This window comes from Melospiza georgiana, chromosome 4, assembly GCF_028018845.1.
Source record: "Melospiza georgiana isolate bMelGeo1 chromosome 4, bMelGeo1.pri, whole genome shotgun sequence".
Lineage (NCBI taxonomy): Eukaryota > Metazoa > Chordata > Aves > Passeriformes > Passerellidae > Melospiza > Melospiza georgiana.
Genome location: NC_080433.1, coordinates 17344793 through 17372544, shown reverse-complemented (window position 1 = coordinate 17372544; position 27752 = coordinate 17344793). Strand labels below are relative to the sequence as shown.

Below are 27752 nucleotides of genomic sequence, written 5' to 3'. Positions count from 1 at the left end.
ACCCAAATGATGTATGCTTTGTGTCAAAGTTATTGGTGCAAAGAACTAGATATCATCCATGTTCACCATGTCACAGCTCAGATCAAAACATCCCACAGTGAATTTGGCAATGAGATAAATAAAACAATTAACTCTTCTTGAAACAGGACAGACCACATAGGGATTTGTTGTTCCCTAGCAAGCATTGAAAATTGGTTTTGCTCTACTTCACTTCCAAACAACCTTCCACATTTCAAGCAGTAAAGGGCTGATATTTCCCCTCTTTAGAAGAGGTGCTTTTCAGAAGCCTGAAGCTAGAAGATGCTGGACGTTTCCCTGATGGTGCCAAAACCTTTCAAGCTGCTGTGGCAGACGAGATGCTCACCAGCTTGGGCAGCAGGACCCTCTCTCTGCGTGGCACCGCACCCCTTCTGAGATGATGGCAACACTGGGGCTGCCAGCTTGTGCTTTCCTCTGGCTCACATCCCAGGCTCCTGCTCTGGCTGGGCACGGATGAGCAGGGAACAAGCACTGGATGAACAGGGAACAAGCGCTGGCTGTCCCAGCCCCCGGCACCCCCTGCAGCCGCGCATCCGCCGGGGCTGCCAGCGGGACAAGGGCGCTCTGTGACAGCCCACACGCCACATGCTCCCGGAGCACGGCTGTGGAGAGCAGCCCTCCCCTCCTTTTGTTCCCCCTGACCGCCTGCCAAACCTTGCTCAGGCTGAATTCAACGGCAGAAACTCCCTCTGACTTGCAAGGGACCATGATCAAATCTGTAGATACAGGTATTGTAATGAGGTTTTTTTCCAGATAGCTTATTCATATTGAAGAATGCCTTATTTCATTTGCAATTTCAGGGACATTCACCACTATGAAAGCAGGAAAAAAGGTATCCAACCTTCTGTAACCCCAGCATCTATGTCCCTTTCTCCCCTTCGTACTAAATATCTGCTCAGGTCACACTGACTTTTATGCAGGGGTACCCCTAGTAAACTCTAGGGGTAGAGTTTACAAGGGGTATTTACAATGTTTACTAGGGATATTTCTGGCAAAACCGGGATATTAAAAAACCACCAAAGACAAAGTCTGGAAAATGGACACACATGATCAAGAACATCACCACTGCAAAACTGGCACGAGGGTCCATAGGATGTGTCTGAACACTCCAAGAATGTTAAATTCAGGCCTTACCTGCATGAGCTGCTGCTTCAGTTTCTGTATCTCTGATATGTTGAGCTCACTGAAGAGGTCAGAGACGGGGTGCAGAGATTCTCCTTTCCTACTCGTGGGAGTTCTGTAGTCACCATTGAGTTTCACCAGGGGCCCGTGGATGTGTCCGTTCATTTTGTCGTCATTGTTGGGCTCACCCCCATCCTCTGAAAACTTCAACCCATCTACTGATATATTAATATGGTTATTATACATACTATCATTGAGGTTGATATACTGGGCCAGTTCCTTTCTCAGATTGTTCTTTTGCTCTCTTTCATTTTTTAAAGTTTCCAGAGCTTCCTCCAGCTGATGCTCGGCAATCTCCTTCAGCCGGATGGCATCTTCTAGCTGGCTATTAAGCAACACTGTCTCCTCCTCAAATCGTTTAATCTCATGCTTTAAGCCTTCGTATTCAACCTGAATTAGACAAGACAAAGAAGATTCATAATACTAAAACTTGAGTTGTGGAAACCTGCCATTCATCAGCCCTGTTGAGATAAGTGTTAGAGAAACTGTGGCTTGGAAGACCAGACATTGCCTGCTGCTGCAAAGAACTGACTGAGCAAAAAGTGCAAGTGGAGCTTTCTCTGTTACATACTCCAGTGCTCACTTTTTCAGCAGGTGAGACTCAAGAAATAGAAAACCTCTTTCAGAATAACTTATGATAAGCAATGAAATTTCATGGGAAGAAGGCTGTTTATTAGCAGATGTCCCGGTAATAGCAGATTTACCATGAATTGCCATAAGCAATGTTGGTATATCATGGTATTCCGAGATCTTAGGTTAATATAGCCTGATATCTTATTTATATATTATTTATATAAATATTCTGAAGATGACCTCGTATCTCAGTTCCTACTGGATGTAAAGTCCCTGAGGCACAGATCTCAAGTATCTTGGTAGTGTTCAAAAATATGGATGGAAGGTACAAAACCAGTAGAAGGGTCTCAACTCTCTTCTCTGTACGTTACAAGGCTCTCCATTACCCCAGAGGCATTTAATGTTAAAAATTAAACAGGAATCTATTTGTACAGTCAGTTTAAACTCTAAGACGCCCCAAAATTGCTAGAGATTTTTAAACTGCCAGAGGAATGCTGCAAACAGCTCATGCAGCTCCCCACAGTCCCTGGACAGTGTGTAGGGCTGTCCCTCTGCAGCACACAGGAACCTGCTGCTCCAACCACAGTGCCTGGAATGTGTCCCAGTGACACCCCCTGGCAGCACTGGAGGGGCTCACTGTTCTGTCCTGCCCCACAGAAATATATATTAAAAATACCACCAAGGTGTGGTATTTTATCAAGGTATTTATGGGCATTGTGAGCAGAGCTAAACAGCAGCTTCTTCTCTGTCCTTTACAAGCAGCTCCCTTGTTCAGGCCTCTCCATTTCACCTCACAAGAAACCAAACCTGGAAAAACCCAGCCTAGCTCAAAACCAGTTGATCAACAATACCTAGACAGTGCAGGAGATCCCCACTGCAGAATGCTTCCCCTTTGCTGTCCTTCCTCATCTTCCTTTTCACTGCTCTTGGAAAAACCCCACAGCAATGAAAAGGAAGAGCTTTGTTTGTCAAGGTCCATGCCTACACTTGACAAGCATTCCTGGTAAAAATGATGACACTTTGCTGGTTTCTTTTTATTTAATGCTAATCGTGTTAGTCATCTGCATCTTAATTTCAAAATGAAAAAAAAAAAATAACATTATCAGGTGAAATAATTTAATAGCTTGGTGAAAGAGGGAAAAAATGCCAAATTTTCATGTTTCCATAAAAAGACCCAATTTTTTGCAGTTGATCCTTTTATAGTTCAAACACATTACTATCTGCTAGCTTAATGCCTTGTATGTAATTTTATTATACTTGACATATATGGATTTTTAATCAAACTAAAATAAAGTTCTGGCAAAAAAAAATATGCACCATTCCTATTGAAGTAGAATATTTATCAACCTGTCAAAAGTCTTTGACTCATAAACCTTTGGGAAGGCAAACTCAAAAACCAAAGCACTAATCTTCAAACCCAGAAACTGGAAACATATCAAACAACAAAGTCCTAAAGTCATAGTGGGCATTCTTAAATAGAAAAGGAAAATCCATGAGAGTTTCAAATCTACATTTGGCAATTTAATATCTTTCCTTACTGGAGAAACAGATCCATCTGGAAAAATTGTGAAATGCAATCAAGTACCTATATTTATAACTTAAGTACATGAAAAAAAGCCAAACCAAACAAAACAACCAACACTTTTTCAATTTTAAATACACATAAAAGCTAAAGGTCTATATCTCTATGGTTACCTTCTCATTGACTCTAAAAAGCTACAAAAAACCCCAAGATGTAGATAATGACATTTTAGCACCAAGATTTATAACATATGGTTTTGTAAATTCAACCATTAAAGTATAAAGTGCTCTTAAAATTTTATCTTGTAGATTAAAGTAATTTTAGGAATCACAAGTGCATGGATCTGTGATGGAAAATGACTGATTTTTAAAGCCCTTCAAAATGTGACAATGCTTTTTCTCTCCACAGACTGTTAGCATTTGGTTTAAGTTAGAATGAATTATTATGACAAATATAAACACCTGCAAACAGATTTCATTTTGGGGGGAAACTAAAACAGTCCATAAAGGAGTCGTTTACTTCCTGAAAATGTGAAAATGTCTCTTATGAAGTTAATGAGAAAAAAATCCATGCCTCAAAGGAGGAATTTGCTGTCTGGGTAAATAACTCTGGCAACAAAGATGATCTGCTGTGAATTCCATTTCAGGAGTGTGAAGGACTAGGCATCTTCATAAATAAGGAAATTATGCACCCATTTCTATTACATGTGTATTCCCTGCAGCACAGTTCTGTTGTTTTAAGTGTTTCAATCGCATTTGTGCTGCAGCAGTAAAAAAAGCAGTTAAAAAAGCAGTAAAAGAGAGCTGAAATAGCACTGCTTAATCCTGCAGGAATAAGGCAGCTTTGTTCCCAGGCTGCCAGCAGAAACTGTGACAGGGCTGGCTCTTCCACAGAAGCCCCAAGAGCACCAGGCAATAGGTCAGGACACAACCAGGAGCTGCAGAGCAGAGCTGTGACCCTCTGAGGGCAGGTGAGGAGAGGTGCAATGTTATGATGGCCTAGACAGCATCTGAAAGGCAGGAAGTGTTATACCACCCAACATGGATATTCTAATTTTCATCACCACAAGTTAACTCTTCTGACAGGAGACCAAAGCTCTTTTGCTCACTTTAATGGACAGCTGGCTGCTGGGCATTGAGTTCCTGAGGGACAGGAAAAGCATGAAGTAAAAATATCTGTCTTTTAATAATTCCTCTGTGATTCCATAGTTTTGCAAAGAAGTATTCCAATTTTTCACAAATTTTCAAAACTGAGATAAGAGCCTGCCCATATTTCAAAAATGGGCACTAACACCATTTTAGAACAAGTGATTAGCAAAAACCCAACTGGAAAAGAAACCCCCAAACATAAAAAGGAACTCCTATCAAACTGCTCTACAGGATCACATAATGGAAATTGGAGAAAATAGTGACAATTTACAGCACAGTGCCTTGAATCTTTCCAGGCTTACTTGATTCTGCTTCAGTGTGGACACCAGTTTCTGTAAAGTGATGTTTTCCTCTTCCAGCTCAGTGTAGTCCTGCAGCAGCCTCGCCTCTCGGAACTTGTACTCTCGGATCTCATCTTTCATCCGTATCCTCTGCAGCTCCACCATCTCGTTATTCTGGCAGGAGAGAACACAAGGACATTACAATCCACACACAGCCACGTTAATGCTGAACACTGCCTTCAGGAAAGGCCAAACAGAAATTAATCCTGAAAGAGAAATGATTTAATGGTGCACATCCAAACACCATCACCTATTAACTTGAGGCCAAGCAATCATTTCAGGTGGGTGCTGGCAATGCAGAAATGACAACATCTGATAGAGAAGCCTGATTAAAACAGTTTCAAAATTAGAGGCTTATTGAAATGGAAACCCTAGAAAGGCTGTAGCATATCTCATTAGTTTCATTCCTCTCCAATACAGCAGGATTTAAATAAAATTACCACCTGTTTTCCACTGCAGGATGCATTTTACATTCATACAGAAAAGCGGTGAGCACTGACATCTGCTCTCCAAAGACATCTGCTAGGGAGCAAGGTGCACTCACATTTGCATCTGCAGGCACCAGAGAGGCTCACAGGCAGGCACAGGGTGGGAAGCACTTGTCAAAAGCCTGACAAACACCTGGCTGTGCTGAGCAGGATCACACCCAGCACTCCAGAACTCACAAGGTCACCATTTTATTTACCCCATTAGCACATACACAGCCCAGACAGCCTTATCAGAGGGAACATGAGGGATCAGTTTCACCAAAAATCAATTCCATCACATTCCAGCTCTGAGTTTGCCATCAAAGGTCAGGTTATTCTGGAAAGACTCTGCTGGCATAACCACGGTGTAAAAGGCACTACAGGAAGGTGGAGTTAACACACAGCTGGAAGAGAACAGTGATCAACACAGCTGGTTGAGAGGAACGACCTCCTGCCCTGCTTTGAAGGGAAGCTTGCATTTTTCTGATTAAGAGAAATGGACAATCACATCTCCTTTCCTGCAGAAGGATCCTGAGCATTGCCACAGCAGAGAGACTTTACTGGCGGGGCAGAGTCCCCTCACTGCTGGGATGTCAGAGAGAGCACACCTGGGAAGCAGTAATGAGTTTCTGTAAAAGATTCCAGTGTGGAGGGGGGAACCCCTGGCCTGACAGATACCCAAAAAAAGTGAAATGTTTAAGGAGAAATTCATCAGGGAGCTCTAAATCAATCAATCTGCACCACTCACTGTGTGGTACATGAAGGATAAATCCCCACATTCAAGGATAAACAAAACTTCACTTTAGCATCTTGGTTAAATAAGTACAAACCCCTGGAAAAGAACTCCACAAAGCATGAAAAAAAAATGTTTTGATGCAAGACTTGACAAAAGAGTTTTCAAAACCAAAAACTTTTTGTTAGAGAAAACTAAAAACCATCACCCTCCTCCTAGCAGCTGATTAAGAAGTAAAGAAACTACCTGATTTCTGAACTGAAAACACCTGAAAAGATTCCCAGCAGAAGAGTCACAGAGCATTAGCTAAAAGTAAATATTCCTGCATCGATCACTGCCTAATAAACCTCTGAACAAAAAGTAAGAACCTTCACTACAAAAGTAAGTAAAAAGTAAAAAGTAAGTAACCTTCACTACAAAAGGTGAAGGCATTTTATACCCCCAGGCTGCCTTTACACCTTTTGTTTCTGCCAGGCCAGCTAACCTAACCCTCCCCAAAAAGCCAGGCTGGATGGAGCCTTGAGCATTCTGGTCCAGCAGGTGTCCCTGTCCATGGTGGGAAGGGTGGAACTACAAAATCTTTAAGGTCCTTTTTAACACAATCCACTTTCTGATTCTGTGATTCTAAAAGGGAAGAATGAAAGAGGTGGCCAGAAATGGAGGATATGAACAAGGAATTTTTACAGAATCCTGATAGAGCAGTTCCCTGATAGACTACAAGGCTTGAAAAAGCCTTGAAAATGAGTTCTGTAAGAAGGACTACTCCTTTGTCCCTCCTGTCACAGCAAACTGCAACAGAAAACATGAGCTATCACCTTGCTGGAGCGCACCACTATTTCTTTAAAAGAGACACCACGTTTCTCCACCATTTATAACTGCTGCTTCCTACAAAACCTTGGAGATAAAAACAGAACCTTCTATCGCTCCCCTCTTCTTACACACAGAGAAACTCTGCAGTGCAGGCTCTATTTGTCCTCACTCATGGCATTTCATCAAGGAAGAAACACAGGAAAAAGGAAGACTTGCCTGTTGGAGCATCCCACGTGCCATGTTCTGCCCAAACACTGCCTGCTACACTTCCCATGGCCAGGGCCTCTACTGGAAGCCATCCCACTGCTCTGACACGGGGACAAACCAAATCAGCACATTACAGAATAGGGCATCGCCTTTTCAGAGCAAAATAAAAATGTGTGTTTTGTCACTGCAAACACCCAGGAGTAATTCTCCATGCTTCAGATCCCTCTTCCTACTTGCAAACACCTGCATTATGCTGGCAAACACCCAGCTGCAAAGGACTCCAGTGCTCTCTATACCTGCCAGGAAAGGCAATTCCACTCCACAGGCCCAAAACCCAGTGTTTGTGATGTTTACAAGTGAGTAGCCACAGGACATGTGGAGGGCCATTCTGCTTTCCTTTATGTAAGACCTCTGTGTATTTTCTGGAAGTGAACTAATCCTGAACCTATTTTTAAAAAAAATCATGTTGAGTTTATTCTCTTTTACTGTTGGTATGAAGGATATATTGGTTTTCATCAAATGCTTTGATTAACTATATTAACTTTTCACAATCTTATTGTTATTTTGAACAATTCAAAATACACATTTATCAAGTAAAATACCTGCAGTTTTAGAGGAGAGATCTTGCTGCACTGATAAAATGGCAAGAAGAAGCAAATTGTTTTTTGGTGGACTTGTATGAAAAGAATATGAAAGGATTTAAAAACACAAGGCAAAATGATTTTGCCAGCAGGGCTGTTATCTACATGAGCCACTAGAGGACAATGTAACCCAAGTTATTAGCAAAGGAATTTGCAATTAAACTTTGCTACTCATCAAGCACTGAACTTGCAGGACAAAGCATTTGAGCCAGATGCTTTTACTAGGGCACTGCCTCAGGACTTTCTACATTCCCAGAGAGAATTCCCCTATGAACTATGTACTGGGTCTGCAAAAGCCAATTTAATCCAAGAGGGGGAGCTGATGACACACGAGCAAAGTTTTAATGGCTGAAAATTATTTTCAATCCCAGCCACCCAGCTGAACATGGTGCAACAGCTTTAATGGATTGGTGCCAAAGCAGAAGGAAAAGGCCTCTCAGTGAAACTATAGAAAACAAGAGAGTCCTTGTCAGCAATGCATCTCATTATACATGAGCACTAATTGTGGAAGATGTCAGCCCCACAGCACCTCTAATGAACATACACATCACAGAGCAGACCATGGCAAAGGAAAAACAGGAGGCTCAGCGGAGACAAAGTCTGTTCAGGTCACCTATTTACTGCTACTCAGATATATTTTCAGAATTGCGATATATGAAAAGTGAAAGACACCTCTAGGTTTTGCAGAGGCAAGGACCATGTCCATATACTACCAGCCATCAATCCTGACAGGTCTCTGAGTATCAGTGGAATATTAAATAATACAAGTTCGTACTTCTTAGCAAATTAAATATCATATATGCTCAGAGAATATTAAATAACAGAAGTTTGTACTTCTTAGCCAATTAAATGTACTATATATTAATATATTATTCATTTTTGATTCAGCCTAGACTTTCATATGCCACATACAAAGCTTTTCATTTATTTATTTCCTATGCCACATATAGAGCACATTGTATTAATCATGTGTGGATACATTGCAATACATTGTGTAATATCAATTAATGGCAAGTGAGAAGGTACTTTAAAATGAAGGAATGGAAGTGGCTAATGTTGAACAGCATGAAAAAATACACAATTTTCATGTCAGAAATTCCCAAGTGCTGCCCTAGGAACCAACTGGTTGTGCTCCTGTGGCCTATCAATTCATCTTAAAAAACCAAACTGGGCAAGGAAGGAAGCCCTAAAGCTAAGTACTCTCATCTCCAAGGTGAGAAGGGAATTGTGAGTTCCAATGGCTTCTGGCTTCCTGAACTGTGAAAAAATAGACTGAATTTCTTGGGAAAGTGGCAGCCTTTTTCTTTTCTTTTTTTTCCTTTTTTTTAAGTGAATGCGTTCTCATTAACAATATTGGTCCCCCTAATGCTGAAGTACATAAAGGACTTCTTAAAAATTATTTTTGTATTTTGTCTACTGCTTTTTAAACCCCACAAAAAATTGTGGAACTAGTGTTTGGGTTTTTTCCATCCACTCTGTTCAAACAAATGTTCAGAGCCTCCAGGTCCTTACTGCAGTAAAACATACTATTTTTCACACTGAAAAACAGCCTTATAAATCATCAATTAATTATACACTCTGAACTACCCAGACTAAATCCCTAATTATATGTTGGAACATGAAATCCATAGCAGGATGCAGTACATAGCTTTTTAATTTTCATAACTCACAAGAGAGCAAAAGAACAATGATATATGGTATAAACCAAAATTGTACCCTTCCAATGTAATGGCATTGTTTTCTAGATGATGCAGGATAAAACCCCACTCTATCTGATGACAGTTTTATTGCACCAGGAAATTGAATATAAGAGAATAAGAATAGTAAATTGAATATAAGAGAAAGTTTACGCTCAGCCTAATATCCGTGATCTTATGTGATTGTTGACAAGTCTCACTGTAAATTTCTCTGCCATGTTTACTTTATTCTGCAGAGGAAAATAAAATATGTATTTTTTATGAAGAACAGCAATAGCGATAGAAAATTTAATTTACCAGGGGTTGAGAGGAGAATGAAAGTGACAACAGAAGAGCAAAAACATTTTATTTTTTTGTCATCAAGCATTTTAAGTCCCCAGAGTCCTCTACACTAGCCTTAAAGTTTCCCTCCTGCATATACAGCAACACTCAACTTGAAGACAAAGAATGGCATTTTCCATGCTTCCAGGTATATTTAAAAACATAAAGAGATTTTATGGAGGACCTAAAGTGGCCTTATCTGACCCTTTTGCAGAATTTGCACCCCAATCCTCCTGATTCATACACGCAGATTTCCAGTTAAGCAGGGCTGGACCATCTCTTACAGAACTAACTTTGCTATTTCAATACATAGATATTGATACATCCCAAAATAAATTATTTCAAAGATATTTTCATGACTGTCAGAAGTCTGCATCCTCCTTTTTAACCTGAATTTTTCTGGTCTCATCCTTCAAAAAGCTTCATTCGGGTGGCTTTGTTAGACCTCATGATATTGTATCTGCTCTAAGCAGCTGTATTGGCATCCTACTTTAGGAACAGAAATTGAGCTCCTATTGTCCAAACCCAGAAATCACTAACTTTTGAAATGATGTACAATTCTGCCATTCCTTGCCTTTAAATGCATCACTCGCTGTCTAAAAACCAGGAAACAAAAAATGCTATTGTGCACAAGATATTTTTGAAGATGTATCTTTGGTATAGCATAAGTACTTACAATCTTTCCATTCTGTGAATATTCTTACAGAATAACAGCAGTATCAAAGGGAAGGATGAAAAAAAGCCATATATGTGTTGGCTATAGCATACAGATTAGAAGCCAGATTATGATAATGTATGTTTCAAGTTCCCTTACCAGCAACAGATCTCAAATAAAGCTTTTACAATACATCTAATAATTTAATCATCTGAAATGCTGAGTGCATTTAATTGGAATAGCTAAATCTAAAGAAGTAGGGTGAATTTGTATAAAGGGCAATTAAATGGCCCATTTATGTACTTATCACAGAGTTTGAAACCCATCATATTTAACATTGTAAATCCTGCCCCATATAAATCCCTACAAAGTAGCTATTTTATTGACTTTCATGTACAATTATATATAAAAAGATAGCAATGCTCTGGTGGTTCAGGTATTAAATTTTCCTGCTGAGTATCATGGCCACATTAAATTATGATGACTTCTTCATAAGATGGTATGAGCCACAAATTATGCATATTATATGAAAAATAATGGTTTGATTTGACTGCATTTAAAGCAATTAATGCACTACTATTACTGCATTAATTATACATAAATTATCTCTTAATGTATTAATTATACTTATTTATAATTAATATCAGCATTCTGTTACAAACACTGCTATAATATTCTTCATTCCTTCAAAGAATGAGAAACTCCACCAAATTAAATTTTACTAAAACAGTGTGAGAGAAAAATCAGACTCCAGGGTTATAGCACTGTTCAGTTAATATGACTCTTCTAAATCTCTGTGGAATGGATGAATATGTTCATGCATAACAAAAATATGACCATGGCAAATAGCAAAATATCAATTAGCTGGAACAAATTTTGCCATGAGGAGGACATTGTAGATGCTATGTGAGCATCCAGACAGGTCCTCCTGCAATTCCCACCTGGTGTACTCATCTTAGGATAAACCACATTGCCTGTCAGGGATGGCAAGGGAGAGAGTGTGCTGGAGGAGGGAGGATGCACATGAAGACCAAAGATGTGACAAGATCGTGTTCCATCACCATCACATCAAGCACTGCCAAGGCCTCTGCTAAACCACCTCCATAAGTGCAACACTCACAGATCTTTTAATTACCTCCACCATTTATGACTCAACAGAAGAGCAAAGTAGAAGAGCAACAACTTCCCTAAGCAGCATGTTCCAGTGCTTGACAACCCTTTTGGTGACAAAAATTTTCCTAATATCAAATCTAAAGTGGTGCAACTTGAGGCCATTTCTTCTTATCCTATCAATCTTTACTTGGGAGATGAGCCTGATCCTCAGCTGGCTGCAATCTCCTTTCAGGTAGTTCTGGAGAGCCATGAGATCTCCCCTGAGCCTCCTTTTCTTCAGGTCTGCACTCTCTGAAGCAGGGTTGTTGCTCACTCCACAGCACCTTACAGCGGCAGGATAGTAGTAGAATAAAAATACCAAACCTAAATTGCTCCTCACAGATTAGTTACGGGGAAAAAAAAAAAAAAAAAAAAAAAAAAAAAAAAGGGGTGGATCTGGGGCATTTTGGACTGAATGGATTTTTTCTTTCCCCCAGTTATAACCTTTCCTATTATGTTGTCACTTTCTATATACAATTTAAGAGGCCAACAGCAGTGATTCTACATGACAATGCCTCAAGGCAGGCTTTTTGATGGAGAAGCTGCACGGGCCTTTTCAAGCTCATCAAGAGGCCAAGAGCTGGTTTCAAAGCCTAACTGATCACTTAGGAGAAGCATCTGCCAGTTCCATGTATATCTTTGAGAAGCCATCTGTCAGGTCCAAAACGCCAAATCTCCTTCCCGACCCAAAAGGGGCACTGGCTAACCCACAAAAGAGAAGTTGTGCTAACAGAGTGTGGCACTGTGATCAGTTTAAGCTCATCAGTGCCACAGCTGCTGTTCCCAGGTCCTGACCCTCCCTTAGGCCAGTGCTACCTTCCACATCACCAGCCAGATCAAGGGCAGCAAGGCACTCCAGAAAACAAACAAAGATAGTTTTAATGGTGCTTATACTCCCTGACTCTGCTGACAGGCTGGATACACAGGCACTGGTGCTAGCAGGAGGTAGGGAATAGGAAAACATGTCATTTCTAATTTGGGTATGCTTGCTGCTCTGCAACAACTGTATGACCTACCCCAAGTTCCAGAGGTGGAAACCCACCCCTATTGCTATAGATTATAAAATTAAATACAGCTTTCAGAAGGACTAAGATTTCACTGCATGCACTGAAACGTTGAGGAGCCAGGAGCAGTAAAGTGAATGCCTGAAGGTGGAAAGGAGGAAAGAGACAAAACACCAAAGCACCCAAAGAAGAGGAGTGAGCTCTACTATTTTAGGCTTCATTATGCTTGGCTGGTATGGAAAAATACATCCTAGTTTATTGGCTCCTTGCTCTCACATTGCTTTCCTCTGTCTTTCCCTAACTTTTGCTGTCAGGATGGTCTCAGAGCTCCTGTGGCAACCTGTCTCCACATGTGAGAAACAAAGCTCACTCTTTAAAAGTTTCAAAAGCTTAATAAGGTATAAAAGGGACATGCCAGGTGCATGGAAACTGCCAGAGGCATGTCACTTTGTTCTTCTAAGCCTTCTGATGTTTACATTCTTGTAATGAACTTTCTCACACAGTTTTATGTAAATAATTATAGGTTTACATTCTTTTCTGAGGAGGAGAATTTTGATGGACTGTTAGTTTGTCCAGTGTCATTGGAGAAGTGGCAAGTCATCCTCCAATCCACTGTCACTTTTGAAAATCTATAAATGTTGGAGTCAGAAATTAAACTTCCCTTTTTTTTACCTTGGAGGTTCCAGTGTCTGCATGGTTTTATTTCATGTCCTACAGCAACACCAGCACATCAGTTAGCTTAAAACAATTTTTCTTACATATTTTTCTATTGTATTGGTTTAATTCCAATTTATGCAGTTTATACAAATTCAAACATTCTTTTGAGTTTATATGTTCTGGGAATTCTTTTGCTTGGTTCAGCCTTTGATTTGTCTTCTTAAAGGACGTGCCATTCTGCAGATGAAATTTATATATTTTATTTCTTCATGAGGCCCTGTTGTGTGGTTTGACAGTTCTTGATAACCAGAAGGAAGGTGATAAATTTCTCCTTGCATTCTTTCTTTGGAAGTTTATTTTCCTGGTTCTGGTCAATGTTATCTTATCATACAAATAAGATACTTCACAAGTATATTTAATCAATATTATCTAATTTATTCCTACCATTGTCAGTTAGTTACACAAATAAAAGCACTACCTACTTCTGCAAAAGTTAACATTACAATGCACAGCACATTGTCTCTATTTTAGTATTTTGCAAAAGCCTAAACTGTAAGATATGCTTATCACACTAATACATTGGCCACAAAAGCTGACTAATTATACTATATTAAAGCAGTTAAAAGTGATTACAAACTGTACTATATCAAAATTGTGATTAATAATAATTTCCAAAAGCCAATACATAACAGCAAAAGTCAACAACTCCAGAGTTATTTATATATAACACAGGCATGCTGGGCAGCAGCTCCACTATCCCATTTTTCAGACACAGAGCTCTGCTCCTTGAAAGGTTTCCATTCCCCACAGGGACTGCCTCTCCTCCTCAGGACTTGGAGCTATTTTAGTTCCAGTGGCTGCCAGCTCAGTGCTGCCTTCCCTCTATTCCTCACACCAGCAATCAAGCTGTACTGCTGAGGGATGCACATGCCAGGCCAGGGCTCTCAGCTCAGCTCCCCAACCTGCCATGCCTTGAACTGCCACCCAAGCTCTGCTTTTCCCAATTTACACACCAAACCAATCTTTGTAACCAGTCTTGTAAACACCAGCTAGGCATTGCAACATCCATATCTGAGAGCAAGTGTGTGGAAACCCAGGGCACTGGGAATATTTCTCTGTCTGCTCTGGGGTGCCCTGACCCCCAGGGCAGCACTGACTTTGACCCTCATTCATGGAGAAAGTTTCCCAGACTTCAAGATAGACTGGAATCCACAAAAGAGTGAAATAGATTATAGAGAGTAGTGTAGGTGTTTCACTTGGTGAGAAATTTAGGTTTGAGGATTTTTATTATCTTGTGGATGGAAGCAAGATGGAGGGCACAGGGTGTTGTCCCGAGCTGCTTCTTCCTTCTTCTTCTCTGGGTGGCACTCGGCAATTGGGCAGAAAAGTCCACATTGCAGCTCTTTGGGATCAGTTATTGGGTTAAAAGGGAAAATAATCTGGGTGTCAGTTCTTAATTGGATAGTTTAGTCCTAAAAGACCTCGTAACAAGAGATTGTTGGCCATTTTGTGCCTTCTAATGAAAAGCTGCCAAACTCATGGTTGTGAGATTGTTTTACTGATAAGAAATAATAAACATTTGAGTCTGAACATGAATTACTGTCTCAAGTGCCTTCAATCCAGACCCAGAGAAACCCACACAAGTGCCTCTGCTCTGCCCTGCCGTGGGCAGGCTGTGCTGCAGGACTGGGTGAGAGCACAGGAAGATGACAGAGGTGACATGCAGAGCCAGGGCTGGCCAGCAGTAACAATAAATCTGGTCCCTGAGTCAGTGCAGTTAAATTAGCAGAGGGCTGAGTTCAAATTAATCAGACATGTAACTAGTCCTGATCCTCAGCTTACCAAAGATCATAAAAGTAATAAAAACTTGATCTCAAAGGGGCCCCTGGGCAGCATCTACTAGTCCATTTACCTTTCCCAGGATAAGAGCAACTGCATCTATACAATTCCTGGTAGCTATCTAATCTCTTGTTAAAGACTTCCAACAATCCCACCAGCTTTCCCAGACACTTGCCTCCTGGCTTTACTTTTGCATTTGTCACAGATCTATTTTGAATGTTGAATCTGAAGTGGAGTCTTCCACAGTGAAAGACAAAAACAATATTTCTCCTACCCATGGAAGGCAAGAAACAAATGCATCTGTTCCTCTCTGCATGAGACTTCTATTTACCTACTCTATTCATCTTCAGCCATCTCTCTGTCCTCTCCAACCAGAATATCAGGTAAGAAATGAGGATTGCAGATAGTTCCCACTACAGAGCAAACTCTTTAGATGCCCTTGCATGACATGCAGGGAGAGAAGGCAATCATCTACAACAAAAAGTAGATATTGGAGGGGGAAAAAAATAGGAGACCCCAAATAACAGTGTTCCTTCACTGTTCCTCACACTGGAGGAGAAATGCATTGAAAGAAAGAAGAAATCTTCAATACTTTCTAGAAAGTGGAGTGGAAAAGTGGCTAAAGGAGATAAAAAACCTCTTCAGAGGTACAAATCTATTTCAAGGGGTCATCTGCTGGCATATTCTCTATTGTGCTGCAGAGGAGCTGTGAGAGCTCAACATCAAAGGAGCTCTGTAAGCCTGTGCTCATAGCAGAGCATGCCTCAACAAAATTATTCCTGCAGCTCATCATCTGCAGAGGTGTTTTAAAAGCTCTGTGAACCAACACCTACCACCCTCCCAATGACAACAGGCTCTTTCAAGTTCCCCTTTAAAAATTATCAATACAGTATAAAGGGTTGCTATAAAAACAGGAACAAGAAAGTTAAACTTCACTAATTATTCTCCTCCAGATGGGCAGAGACATGGCATCTTTAAACAAACACATCTGAGCCACAAAATTTAAATATAATTAGGTGGCCAAATCTGTCATTATTAAGGGAGAGTACTTGCTCAAAGTCAGGAGCAATTGCAGTAATTAAAGCCCATGTAACATTACCCATCTGCTGCAAAAAGCAGCACAGCATTCTGCAGCCTGTTTGACCTTGTGTGCAGAGCACCCACCCACCCCCACTGATTCTTTTGTGGCACGAGCAGAAACATCAATTCAGAAACAGCAGCTGATTAATATTAAGAAGATGAACATGGCTTGATGACGAATGGCTTTTTTCCATCAGAGGCTTAGGGTTTTTATTGCAGAGCATATATTTGAATGACCTAGGTAGCAAATAAAATCAAAGGTAAGTACCTCATCTGTCTGCAAACCACAACTTTTAGGACTGAATTTTACACATAATTTTTACTCATTACAACACACATGGTGATTCATGAATACAAATGCCCACATAAAAGATTTGGTAAAGTAAATTGCACTGAAGGTTACTTGAATTTATTTATGGTCAGTAAAAATACCTGTACTCAGGAAGTGTGGCTGTAACAGTGTAGTACTCTTCACTGTTCAATATAAATTGGTTTGAAACCCGATCTTGGCTTTTATAATCTGCCCTTTTTTTATTCTAATACAGACCATAAGTTTCACACACTTATTTATACATATGTGTATGTAATTATATCTTACAGTCAACAGTAATAATTTTCATGCTGACAGTTTTCTATCTTTTCCTTTAAGGGCTGCACAAAGAAGATTCTTGCTTTTTCCTGCTCAGCATGCAGGACAAATACAGATGTAATACATGCCATAAGAACACAGTGCAAGGACTGACTATTAATGCTGCTGCAGTTCTCACACAGATTATTGAAGCATGTTGCCTATGGCTGCACAGCCTTAGAATCAAATCATTCCTCTGGGAATTGAATAAACACTGAGTATCATTAACTGCCTGCAATGCATCAAAATGGAAAAAAAAAGCCATAAATTCTGTATTGCTCAGGGAGTAAAATATCAAGCAAGTTATGGGATTGTTTAGCAATGGGTATAAAAATTATGCTTAAATCTATTTTTTTTCTACTCTCTTGTGCTCCCCCTTAAAACCACTGCTGTTTTCCTTTCACCATTTGTTTCTACTGGACTTTCACCCAGCTTACAATGGGTACTAGTCTGACAGCAGAAGCCTTCTGCTAAAACAGATCATTGATACAGTAATAAAATACAGATAAAAGAACTAACTGGGAACATGCACAAAAAAACCCTGCAAACAGCCCTTCAGAAATCTAAAGATAGATCCACCTAAAGCACTGATCATTTTCTACAAACACTTCATGGCATGAGGAGGACAGTGACAAATATCAAGTTATCTTGATGATCATTATAGCACACATGAGCAAAGGGACTCAGCAGCTCTGGGGGCTCAGCTGCACCAAGAAAATGAAAGAGTTTTCTTGTCCTTGCTGAAGCTGTGCTCAAGGACCTTGATAAATGAAGGACTACTTTCTTTCCAGATTTATGGAAATGTAGAAAAACACATCCATGTGAAAAGTAGAGGGTAAAACACTGAATTTCAAAGATACGTTCACCTAAACCTCATCTATGTCAATATCAGTGTTTCCAAATTGTGAACTGAGCCTTCCAGCCTGTCAGTGACAGCTGGGTGAAATGGGGGTGTCAGACTGGCCCCGCTGGTGGCCCTGGCAGCTTGGTGGCCTGGGGGATGAGGGCAGTGTGACAGCTTGATCCAACCCCAGCCATGCCCCTGAGGTGCAAGGGCACCCATGGATAACAGGGGAGTGATGGACTGTAAATCTCCAGGGACTGCTCAGAAACTTCCTTTGCAGTCCAAAACCTTAATGACTCCCTCTGCTTCCTACCCTCCCATTAGAGCACTGCTGATTGAAAGCTTATGCTCTCTTTGTTTTTTTCTAACTTATTTTTAATATGAAACACAACAAAACATTAGAGGATGGCTCCAAATTCATCAGTGCTCTTAAATTTTCTCTGAGTTCTTAAAGCTCTCAGCCATGGCCTCAACATACCATCATTACTAATGAAATTCAGTACCAGTTTCAGCAAATAACTATTTACATGCAAGTTTGTTAATTCTGATTCTGTTGTATGCCCAATGGCCTGATATGGCACAACTGAACTCAGTTACACCAAAAAATGCAGCAGAATAATCAATCTTAAAATGACAGCCAACCTCAGGGAGAAAAAACAGCATCACACTTAAACCAGGTCAGAATTCAGACAAGCAACAGGAATAAGATGAAATTTATGAACTCTCCTTTGCTAACTGATCAATATATTCTATGTCATACCTACACAACTGTGGACTATGGTCAGGTTTTTCATCACTGAAATACTGCTACCAGTGTCTATAGGGAAAACAATCCAGGCTGCAACAATTCCTTGGGCTCTTAATTATTATATTGAAGGTGAGTTTACCCAGCATATCAATCAGAGAGAATTGCCTTGGCATCTTCCTGACCCTGTGTGCCTCCCTACAAAAGTGTGTATGGATCATGGGATGTACAGCACACCTGCACCATGTTCTCTGGGCAAGGTAATGTAGGACATGGCCAAATATAAGGGTAGAATGGGAAAAATCCCCCAAACTCCTAGGGTAATCACAGCTTTTGGCAATGTATTACCCCTTGTTTTATAGTCTCTGCCTTTGATCACATCAGAACTTCCATAACAGGTATTTTTCTTCAGCCTGTACAGTACCTCTTGTGAAAGACAGAAACAACAAGGAGAAATTAATCCTGCAGCCACATCTATCTGTTCTTTTCCCTTGTCCTCCCTCAATTAATGGAGGCTCCTTAAGATCAAGTAGCCAAACTGCCCCAGTATATGAAAATAAAGTGCCACCCATTGTAATATTCCAGAGTAGGGTGGCCATTGCTGTGCAGCAGTTTAGTGTCTGCTGCAGGAGTGCTGTAGCTGCAGCAAGCACAGGGAAGAAAGCTGAACTGCTTTAAGAAAAGAAAATCCCCATGACAAATCAGAGACATTGATTATGCACCTTGAGAGGTACCAAGTCAAAATCCCTGCATTTCCATAAAGTAAGGAATTCTTTCGATGTGCACTTCAAAGCTTCAAGTTTAAGTTAAAAATCCATTTCTGGCCTTGGTCCTCAGAAAGTGGGAACCATCACTTTCCCTGAGGACCTTCCCAGCAATCATCACTAAATGGGAAGCTTTTGAAGACAGCTCTCACAGAGCAACGAAAGGATAAGATATGAGCCTTTGAATCCTAAATGATTCCACGCCACACTCTTGAGTCCCTCAGAGATCAGCTGAGATTCAGGAGCATCTAGACAGAATGCAGATGTGTTCTTGTTAATTGGCCCAGCACACTATGATATCACAAACCCTTCTACCAGGACCATTTTTGTAAAGAAATGCAGCAGAAAGCCTGACTATTTTCCTCAGTCCATCCCATTCAGAGATTGGAGCTGCTGTTCTGGCTTTCACTTTCTTTTTTCTCATTCTCTCAGGGATGTGTCTGGGTGACGCAGAGAAATTCCAGTAAACCTTTTCTTAAATCTAAACATTGTACTGAAACCTTTTCCTGCCCTGATTTCTTCTAAACTAAGTAATAAAAACCTACCACCCCGTCTAACATCACTACCAATTCCATTTTTGCTCTCACTACCATTTCTGGTCCTTTTTCTTCCCACTAAAGACTGTCAAAATGTTTTTTTCTTTTGCTCCTCCAACCTTTACTTTTTACTCACCATTTTTTCAACATCAGTGTGCTGAACTTGCATCAAATACTAATTTCTCCTCAATATCTGAAATTTGGGTTAAACGGGTGTTTAGTGGAAAACGTACAAATAATGTTAAAAAGCTACATTCAAAGTTGCAAGCAAATAAAAAAAGATGGCTAATCTTGCAAGCTGATCCTTTGTCAAACCTGATTAACAAAATGCATTCATATCTCAGTCTTGACAAATGTTTTTAAGCTGTTTATTCTCATTTGCTAAAACAGAAGAAAATATCATGCCCTAATAATAAAGATCAATAGCAGCAGTCTCTGTCACTGTTGTGTGTCTCATGGGCAGAGAGACAAACCAGTCTCTAATAATCTTAGTGAGCCTCAGGATATCTTGGGGCAATCAAATGCCTTTTTTTTATTAAAATTTTCTCCCAAGTTCTCCCTTCATTTTAAGATCATGGGTGAGAATACATATTTTTACATATACCAGCCACAGTGTGTTAATCAATCCAAATTAAAAGCATACAATGGAAACAGCAATCATAATATCATATATATGACCTATGATAGATAATCCTGTTATATATATTATAATAGGGTTGGGTTTTTTTTACAAGGCTCTGAATGTTTGCTTGAGATGAAGGGTAATAAAACTAGTCAGAACTTGACTAATGACAAACAAATCTAATTTTCCCTTTATTACAGAGCTCCCTTCACACACTTCGCTTCAGTGTAACCAACTGGACTAAGAGATACCCCATGCCACAAGCCCCAGCATCATTCCCTTTCTTCTGTACAGAAATCCTAAGTCTTACCCAAATTCAGGACAATCAGGAGAGGAATTCAAATAGGAAACTTTGACACACTGTTGTCACCCTGTTCTTCTAAGTTCTTCTAAAACTTCTGATGTTTCCATTTTTGTAATGGAGTTTCTCATGCACTTTTCATGCAAATAATGATTGTTTTGTGTTCCTTTCTGAAGGAGGAGGGAATTGATGGACTGTTGGTTTGACCACTGTGGTTGGAGAGGTGGCAATTTCATCCTTTAATCCATGGTCACTTTTGGAATTCTATAAATATTAGAGTTGGGAAATAAACTACCCCTTTCTTGCCTTAAACATCTCAGAGTGTGAGTATCGTTCATTTTCTGTCGTATTGTGACATCTGGATTACAAAAATGTGAACATCAGAAGGCTTAGAAGAACTCAGAAGAACAGGGTGACACACTGTCAGTACGGTGAACTTTGAACAGGATCCTGTGTTTCTGAAGAGTGAAAGACTGGAAGGGAAGGGTAAAGAGGGCAGCCAGTCTCAAAGCCTCCACCAGCCCAGGCACAGCAATTTTCCTGCTCTGGCCCAGAGGTCAAGCACCAACTCTGTGCCAGGCTCTGCACAAAGCCCAAGGGCTTCTCCCAGCCCTGGCCAGTGGCTCAGAGACAGCTCCACTGATGGCAGTGCCATTTATTTCACCACCACAACACCGGTGCTGAGTGTGAATCATGCTGATAAGGACAGTCAAGGCTCTGGACAAAGCTCAGCTCTTTGAAAACACCAAAATGCCACAGTACTTGTTTCAGACAGGAACTCTTCTTTGTTTTCCAAGGTGAAAGGGGACTGTTTTATATAAGGCAGTTTCCATTAGTATGGGCTGTCACAGGAGAACAAAAGCCAATGATGCAACTTTTCCTGCTCAGAATCTCAATTAGAAACTTGGATTTAGCATGGGTACACAGCTTTGGAAGTAAATTGGAAAAGGAACAGAAGAGTTTATGCAGAAGGGTTTTCTTAAAATGAAAAAATGAAAAAAACCTTTCTTTAAAAATAAAAACACTAATAATAACCTGTAATTGAATAACAAACCAAAAAGATGGGAGATTCTTTAAATACTCCATCAGGGAAAGTGCTGAGTGTTGCTAGTGATTTCCATGTTTAAGCACATAAAATACACGTGAAAGAAAGTTGCTACATGACAGAGTCTGGGTCCTCTTTTCAATACATAAAGAAGAAAGAAACAGATTGATACTAGCTCTGTCAAAAGCTCTTCAGTATTGGAAACACTGGAAACAAGATTACAGTTTTTGAACTTTGGGTAGGGTAAGCAGCACACTTCAGTTAGTGTTAGGGGTACAAGAATCCCAGGAATTTCTGAGCTTTAGGGTGCAACCAGCATCCTCTTCATCCAAGCTTCCTCCCTCATCTCACATAGATCCCTAAGTGTCAAAGAAACCAAAGATGTAAGAGGGCAGCCAGTTACTAAAAATGGAGATCTAGGCCTCAGTGCTTCAACATCCCATTAAAGGAAAAAAATCACCTCATTATAAAAAAATCAATACAAATTAAACATCTTAAATTAAAACACTCTCAAAACAATACACATTCTCTATTAGCAGTCAAAACAACCTCTCATTTATATAGAGAGGTGGGAAATTGGCAAAACATGTCCTGGTTAAAATAAAATAGTATTATTTCAAACAGAATTTATTTCCACAGTATTTTATCCCTCAGATGAATAAGTGTTGGCTATAGGAACAGATTGGTAAAATTATCTCACCAAGTAGGCAGGGAGCTGAACAGATGGCAGCACCAGGCATCACTAGACCTCACTTATAGAGATCTTTATCACTTCCATAAGATTAGAAAATTACTCTCCTATGAAATACAACATTCTGAGGGTGAGACAGAAATATTTTTTTGTTTCCCATGGAATCAAAGGTTATGGACTGTCCACCATGATGTTAGTGGTTCTAATAGGAAATCCCATACAGAGACAGCTCATTTCTGCTAATTTGTCTGCTGGGAGCGACTTGGAGTTTGGTTTCTTTGTAGGCAGGGTGTCCTTTTGGAGAAGATTATATTGAACTGCATATACACCCTCATCACCCATAAAAAAAGACAAGTTTAGAGCATGCTCAGCATGCCCAGCCACAACATGTGTGACAGCATTCACAGGCAGCAAACCTCTTAGTCACAGAAGGCAAACCGTGGCTGGTTTGGGCACTTCTTGAATTTATAAAATTGCTTCTCTCTCCGACCAAAGCACTTTTTCCCACAGTCTGTTTCATACAAAGCTTCCTTCTTCCTGCCTGTTCATCCCATCCTGCCATATGTTGCAAAGGAGAAAGGTTTTAATTACAGCAGCTACTGAAGCACTTCCCTGCCTACAAAGCACTGCAGAGCCTTTTCAGAAAAAAAAAAAAAAAATTGGTTTTATCACTATTATCATTAACAGCTAAAAACTCAATTTGTGAGCTCTGAATGAAGTGTTGCACACAGATGACAAAAAAATCATTCAGTTCTACAGAATGGAAAGGAGAAGCACGGAGGGTTTGTGTGGCTGTATTTTCCTTTGACTCAGCAAGCCATCATGAAAGTGGTTAAACAGCAACACAGAGCAATTTTCAGTAGCAATTTTCAAACAATGAGGCAAACATATGCTAGATATGGTTCAGCTGATGCCAAAGAGGAAGAGATAAAAAAAGCACAAACACTTAAAGTCTCAAAAACTTATCCCTCACATAAACAATAGAAAAGTAGAAGTCAAATAAGACCACAGACTGCAGCAGAGCTTCTCAAGTCTGGTCTGGCGCCAAGATGCTTCCTCTAGCCAGCTGGCTGAACCTTAAAGGGAAAAACACCTTCTGGGGTAACTCTCCCAATGTAAGGAGGTTGGAAATGTTTTCTGTGCTGCAGAACTTTAGACCAGTGCAAATCTTGCATTGATTTTTTGACAATAACTGTGAGGTTTAACACCCTTGAATCAGGGGAAGTGCACAAAGCTGAGGGATGGTGATTTTTCTGTAATGGCACAGTGCTGGAGGGCATAACCACTGCACTCCCAGAATAAGGAGATTCTTAAGGAAGTTGAAGATGCAGTACATGCCCAAGTCTGCCTTCAGGCTATTTTTACACCAAAAATAGTTGAAATGCACTTATCTGGCCTGAGTAAGGCATGAAATTATTAAAAGTATAAGGCTGTAAAATACACTGAAAGTCAATCATGCACAGGTAAAGAAAGGAAGAGAGTCCTCCTGGGAGGGGATGCACAGAACAAATGTCTGAGTTCACAAGGGAAGGCATACCTATAGTTCTCCCTTTACTCAGAAACAACAGCAAGCGACATCTGCAAAAGCCATCTCCTGGCTAAAAAAAAATACCTGGAATCAGCTCCGAATGTTGTTTGTTTTTTCTATTAGCTCCCCCTAAGACACCAGCTCCACTCCTACTCACCTTACACAGCAGCAATCTTGACAAACAAACAAAAGCCTAGCATCCCATCAGTCCAGATACAACCTCTTCATGTTCATTATCTTCATCAGCAAAGATACACTATTAGTGCTTTTGGTTTTCCTTCACATCCATGTCCACTCATAAGTCAACTGCTGTTCTGCTTATCCACTCCCAGAAAAGCCACTCTGGAGCCTCAGGAAATTCATCCATCTCCTCTAGGAGAAAAATCCTCTTCAAAAAAGCCCCAGGTGCTGCCAGACAGTCACTCAACAGCACAGGAAACCTCTGCTAGCACCACATTTCTGGCAGTCAGTGCCCTCTGAAAGCCCAGCCATGCCCAAGGGAGCTCAGCACACCCAGCCACATCTCCATCATCACAGGTAAACCTCCCAGGACTGCTACATCTTAAATCTGGCTGGATTTAAGCGGTGAGACATGGCTTGGACTGTGTGAGAATATGTGATGAACAATTTGCTTTAAAGGCAGTCTGGGCCTCTTTTGAGAAAAATTAAGTAGGTAAGCACAGAGAAAATGTTCACCTTGGGAAAACTCTCTCTGTTATTACAAGAATTTGCTTATTCTTTATCTAGCTGCAGAAGTTCTTGAAAGAAGTTATATTGTTATCTTTCAGCAAAGCCTCTCTCTCCAAGGTATGTGAAAGTTCTGGATACTGGTACTGCAATGGACTTGCTGCTCAGCTGGCCCAATGCATGAACAGCACACACATGAGCAGGAGCTGCAGCACAGGAGGAAAGCTGAGGGTGAGAGACACTTCATATTGCACATGCACTTTGCTGATGGGTCAAATTACTGCTTCAGTGCTTACTGGTATTTTCTAAATGAAAAGTAGTTAAACCTCTGTAAAAAAAATGCTAATTTTTTAAGTCTGTCTTCTGGAGAACAAGAAAGTGCTTCCTAAAACCAAAATCAAAATGTCTATTTCATATACAACCTCTCTCAGACCAAATTAATTTTCCTCACTCTTGATGGAACAACAATAGGCTATCAAGGCTGTGCAATAATACCCCACTTGATAAATTGAAAATTACAGCAAGAAAAAAAAAAAATCACAATCTAGCTGGAGAATATCCTCGCTGAAAAAAAGAGATTCCATCTTTGTATTCATGAGAGAAGGCAGCAATAAATCATGTTTAGAAGTTAACCCTAATCATGCTGAAATAATGGAAGTCTCTAATGGATTACAGACAGGACATGGAAAGAGAAAGCCAAAAGAGGAGAAGGCACATGGCTCCTCACCCCAGCAGACCCTGAATTATGTGCTTCAGTGGAGGAAGTGACATGTGTGTATTTTACTTTGCTGTTGTTTTCACAACCCGTTTTACCATCCCATTGAATTACACCTTTGCAGGGCCTGAACTGTTTTTCAGCTGCAGCACCAGATTTAAAAACAACCAGACCTTCCAGCCCTCAGAAGGGAATGATGCTTGGAGCTGCCTCCACTATTACAAGCCACAGCTTAGAGAAGTGATTCCCTCATAAAAATCAGCATTAAAAAAAGAAACTGTTAAAGAAAAGTGCTTAAACACACGGTACAAAAACTGACTGTGGTTTTAGGTTTCAGTAATAAGACAAGTATTGCAAGATGGTGTAGCTTACAAGCTTTGCTGCAGTGCTGGACAGAAAAGGAAGAGTCATGGCTAAATTTCCTTAAGCAGGGGCATGTAATAAAGAAGAAACCAGCCCATTTTGGTTTCAATGTCCTGGAATTGCTCACAACCCCTGAGGAAGAGGTCAGTACAATATGATATGAAATACAGAACGATAAACCAGACCTTGCATTTGCTGCTTGACAGAAAGAAAGATTACCTCTCCAGCTCACTCTGAGTTATTGCCAAGATTTTTAATGAAATGACAACAGAGATGAAAACAATCTCCAATACATTTGCAACCTTGCAAAGGAGCTTTCCAGTTGCAATCAAAACATTTTTTGCTAACTATCCTGTCTTTAAATAGGTGATCATGGCTCTTTCTGCCTCAAGGCACAGAATTACAGAGGCTGTAGCAGTTGTTCTGACTGTGCCAAGAATCAGTATTTTTGATATTTCTGAATGCAGCTAAGAACAAAAATACAAACTGTGGTAGGGTAACTCAGTATTTCACTTTGCAACATGCAATTAGTGGGCATGAAAAGGAAATATGATTCCCCAAAGCACATGGTAAAAGAATGATTAATTTACATAAATGCTGTTGAAGCTGAGCTGATGCTGGATTTGCCTTGCCTTTCTGATAGCTGCAGTGAGAAGCTGGGTAATAGCTTACATTGAATTCCTGAAAATTGGTGCTTAGCACACCCAGGCAATCCACAGCCTGAGCTCAGCACAAGGCAGGTGGTGCAGCTGCCCTGTGTTAGAGCTGCCCACAAAATAAGAGTTCATTACTCTTGATAACATGCTAAAAGGTGGAGGTTTTCTTAAACAGAAACATCCCCAAGGCCGTGCATTTCTCATTTTAAGTTTAAAGACTCACCTAGTTTTATTTTTCCTTTCTACTACTCTAAAATTTTTTACTTTTTGAACTTCAAAACATGTATAGTCACTTCTTTCCCTTGAAAATGTCAATACAATTTCAAGCGGACTAACAATACTGAAATGTTTTTAAACTCTATTAGCAATTTAGGATTAAATTTCTCTTATAGCAAATGAAGTGATTTATTTTAAAACAGTGTTATGGCATTTATGACTTTGGCATAAAGCTCCATCTCACAATACATTTGTTTGGAAGAAATTAGGTAGGTTAAGAGGAAGAAAGACTAAGTCAAATTCTAGAGGGCAAGAAAAGTGGTGATGCAAAACTCATAATTGGCTTTTTAAAAGTATTTATGATGGGTAAAAATATAAAAATGCAAACAGAATACATGAAAGCTGTCAGGGGGCTGAATTCAAATCACCACTGACATTTACAGAGCACTGGCAAACCAAGTTGCGTAAAAAACAGCTGTATATCCTAGCCTCCAAAATTCAAATATTCTGATAATGACTCAAAGATCTTCAATAAAATTAATCTCAAGAACATACCAATCATATACATCTACATCTCTGGCTATATCTTATCTGCTTAGCAACTTACTGTGCAGTAAAATAGCAATGGGAATTGCTGCCAAAATAAGGCAAGCTCCAGCCCTACAAAGTGCCTATGAACATCTTGCAAAGGGATCTGCAGATTCAGTGCTTCTTCCTCACTGCATTTCTGTCTTAGATAACAAACCAAGGATATAATTTTCCTCTCACATTTGTGGAGCACACCGATGGAGTGAGCACACCAGCAGAATGACTTGACGTAGACCAAAATATCAAGTTTTCCCTTTAATATATTCCCATTTATTTGACAACTAACCCCCATCCATACCTATTTTCTTGAATTTTTACTCTTTCTTCCCTGCTTTTCTCATGCATCTCTGTGTGCCTTGTTATAGATGGATGAGATGATTAGCTCTCACAATTAAAAGAACTATTGTGTGAATATTAAGAAAAGCTTCAGTGCTGTACAGTTATGTTATTGTAGTTTAGATGCCCTCTGCTCTCCCCACAGTTCCCTTTCCCCCCTGTATTGCTGCCATCACACAGCCTGGGCTGTCCAGGACAGGTACAAAGAAGCTGCACAGGTGTCCCTGGCATGGGGCAGGGGGGAATGGAAAAGCTTGGGGGTGCTCAGGGGGCAGCATGGCAACACCTGAGCTCCAATCCAGTGACAAGAAAGCATCTCCACTGATAAATGGCAAAGAAGAGCTGACTGACAGACTTTGGGAGGGGCCAGGGCTGGCTGATGCAACCCCAGGGGTATAAAAGACAGAACTCTCATCTTG

At 40.2% G+C, this 27752-nt stretch overlaps 1 protein-coding gene across 5 annotated transcripts in view; it reads right to left on the bottom strand.

Annotated features, from left to right (window-relative positions):
• Window positions 1-27752, bottom strand: part of BICD1 (BICD cargo adaptor 1) — a 170959-nt gene that overhangs the window by 45135 nt on the left and 98072 nt on the right. For all 5 annotated transcript variants that reach the window (XM_058021974.1, XM_058021973.1, XM_058021969.1 and 2 more), the window contains exons 3-4: window positions 4767-4919; window positions 1174-1611 (exon numbers count right to left, since the gene is read on the bottom strand). In XM_058021974.1, the coding sequence (XP_057877957.1) occupies window positions 1174-1611; window positions 4767-4919 (591 nt within the window). The remainder of the gene's footprint in view (window positions 1-1173; window positions 1612-4766; window positions 4920-27752) is intronic.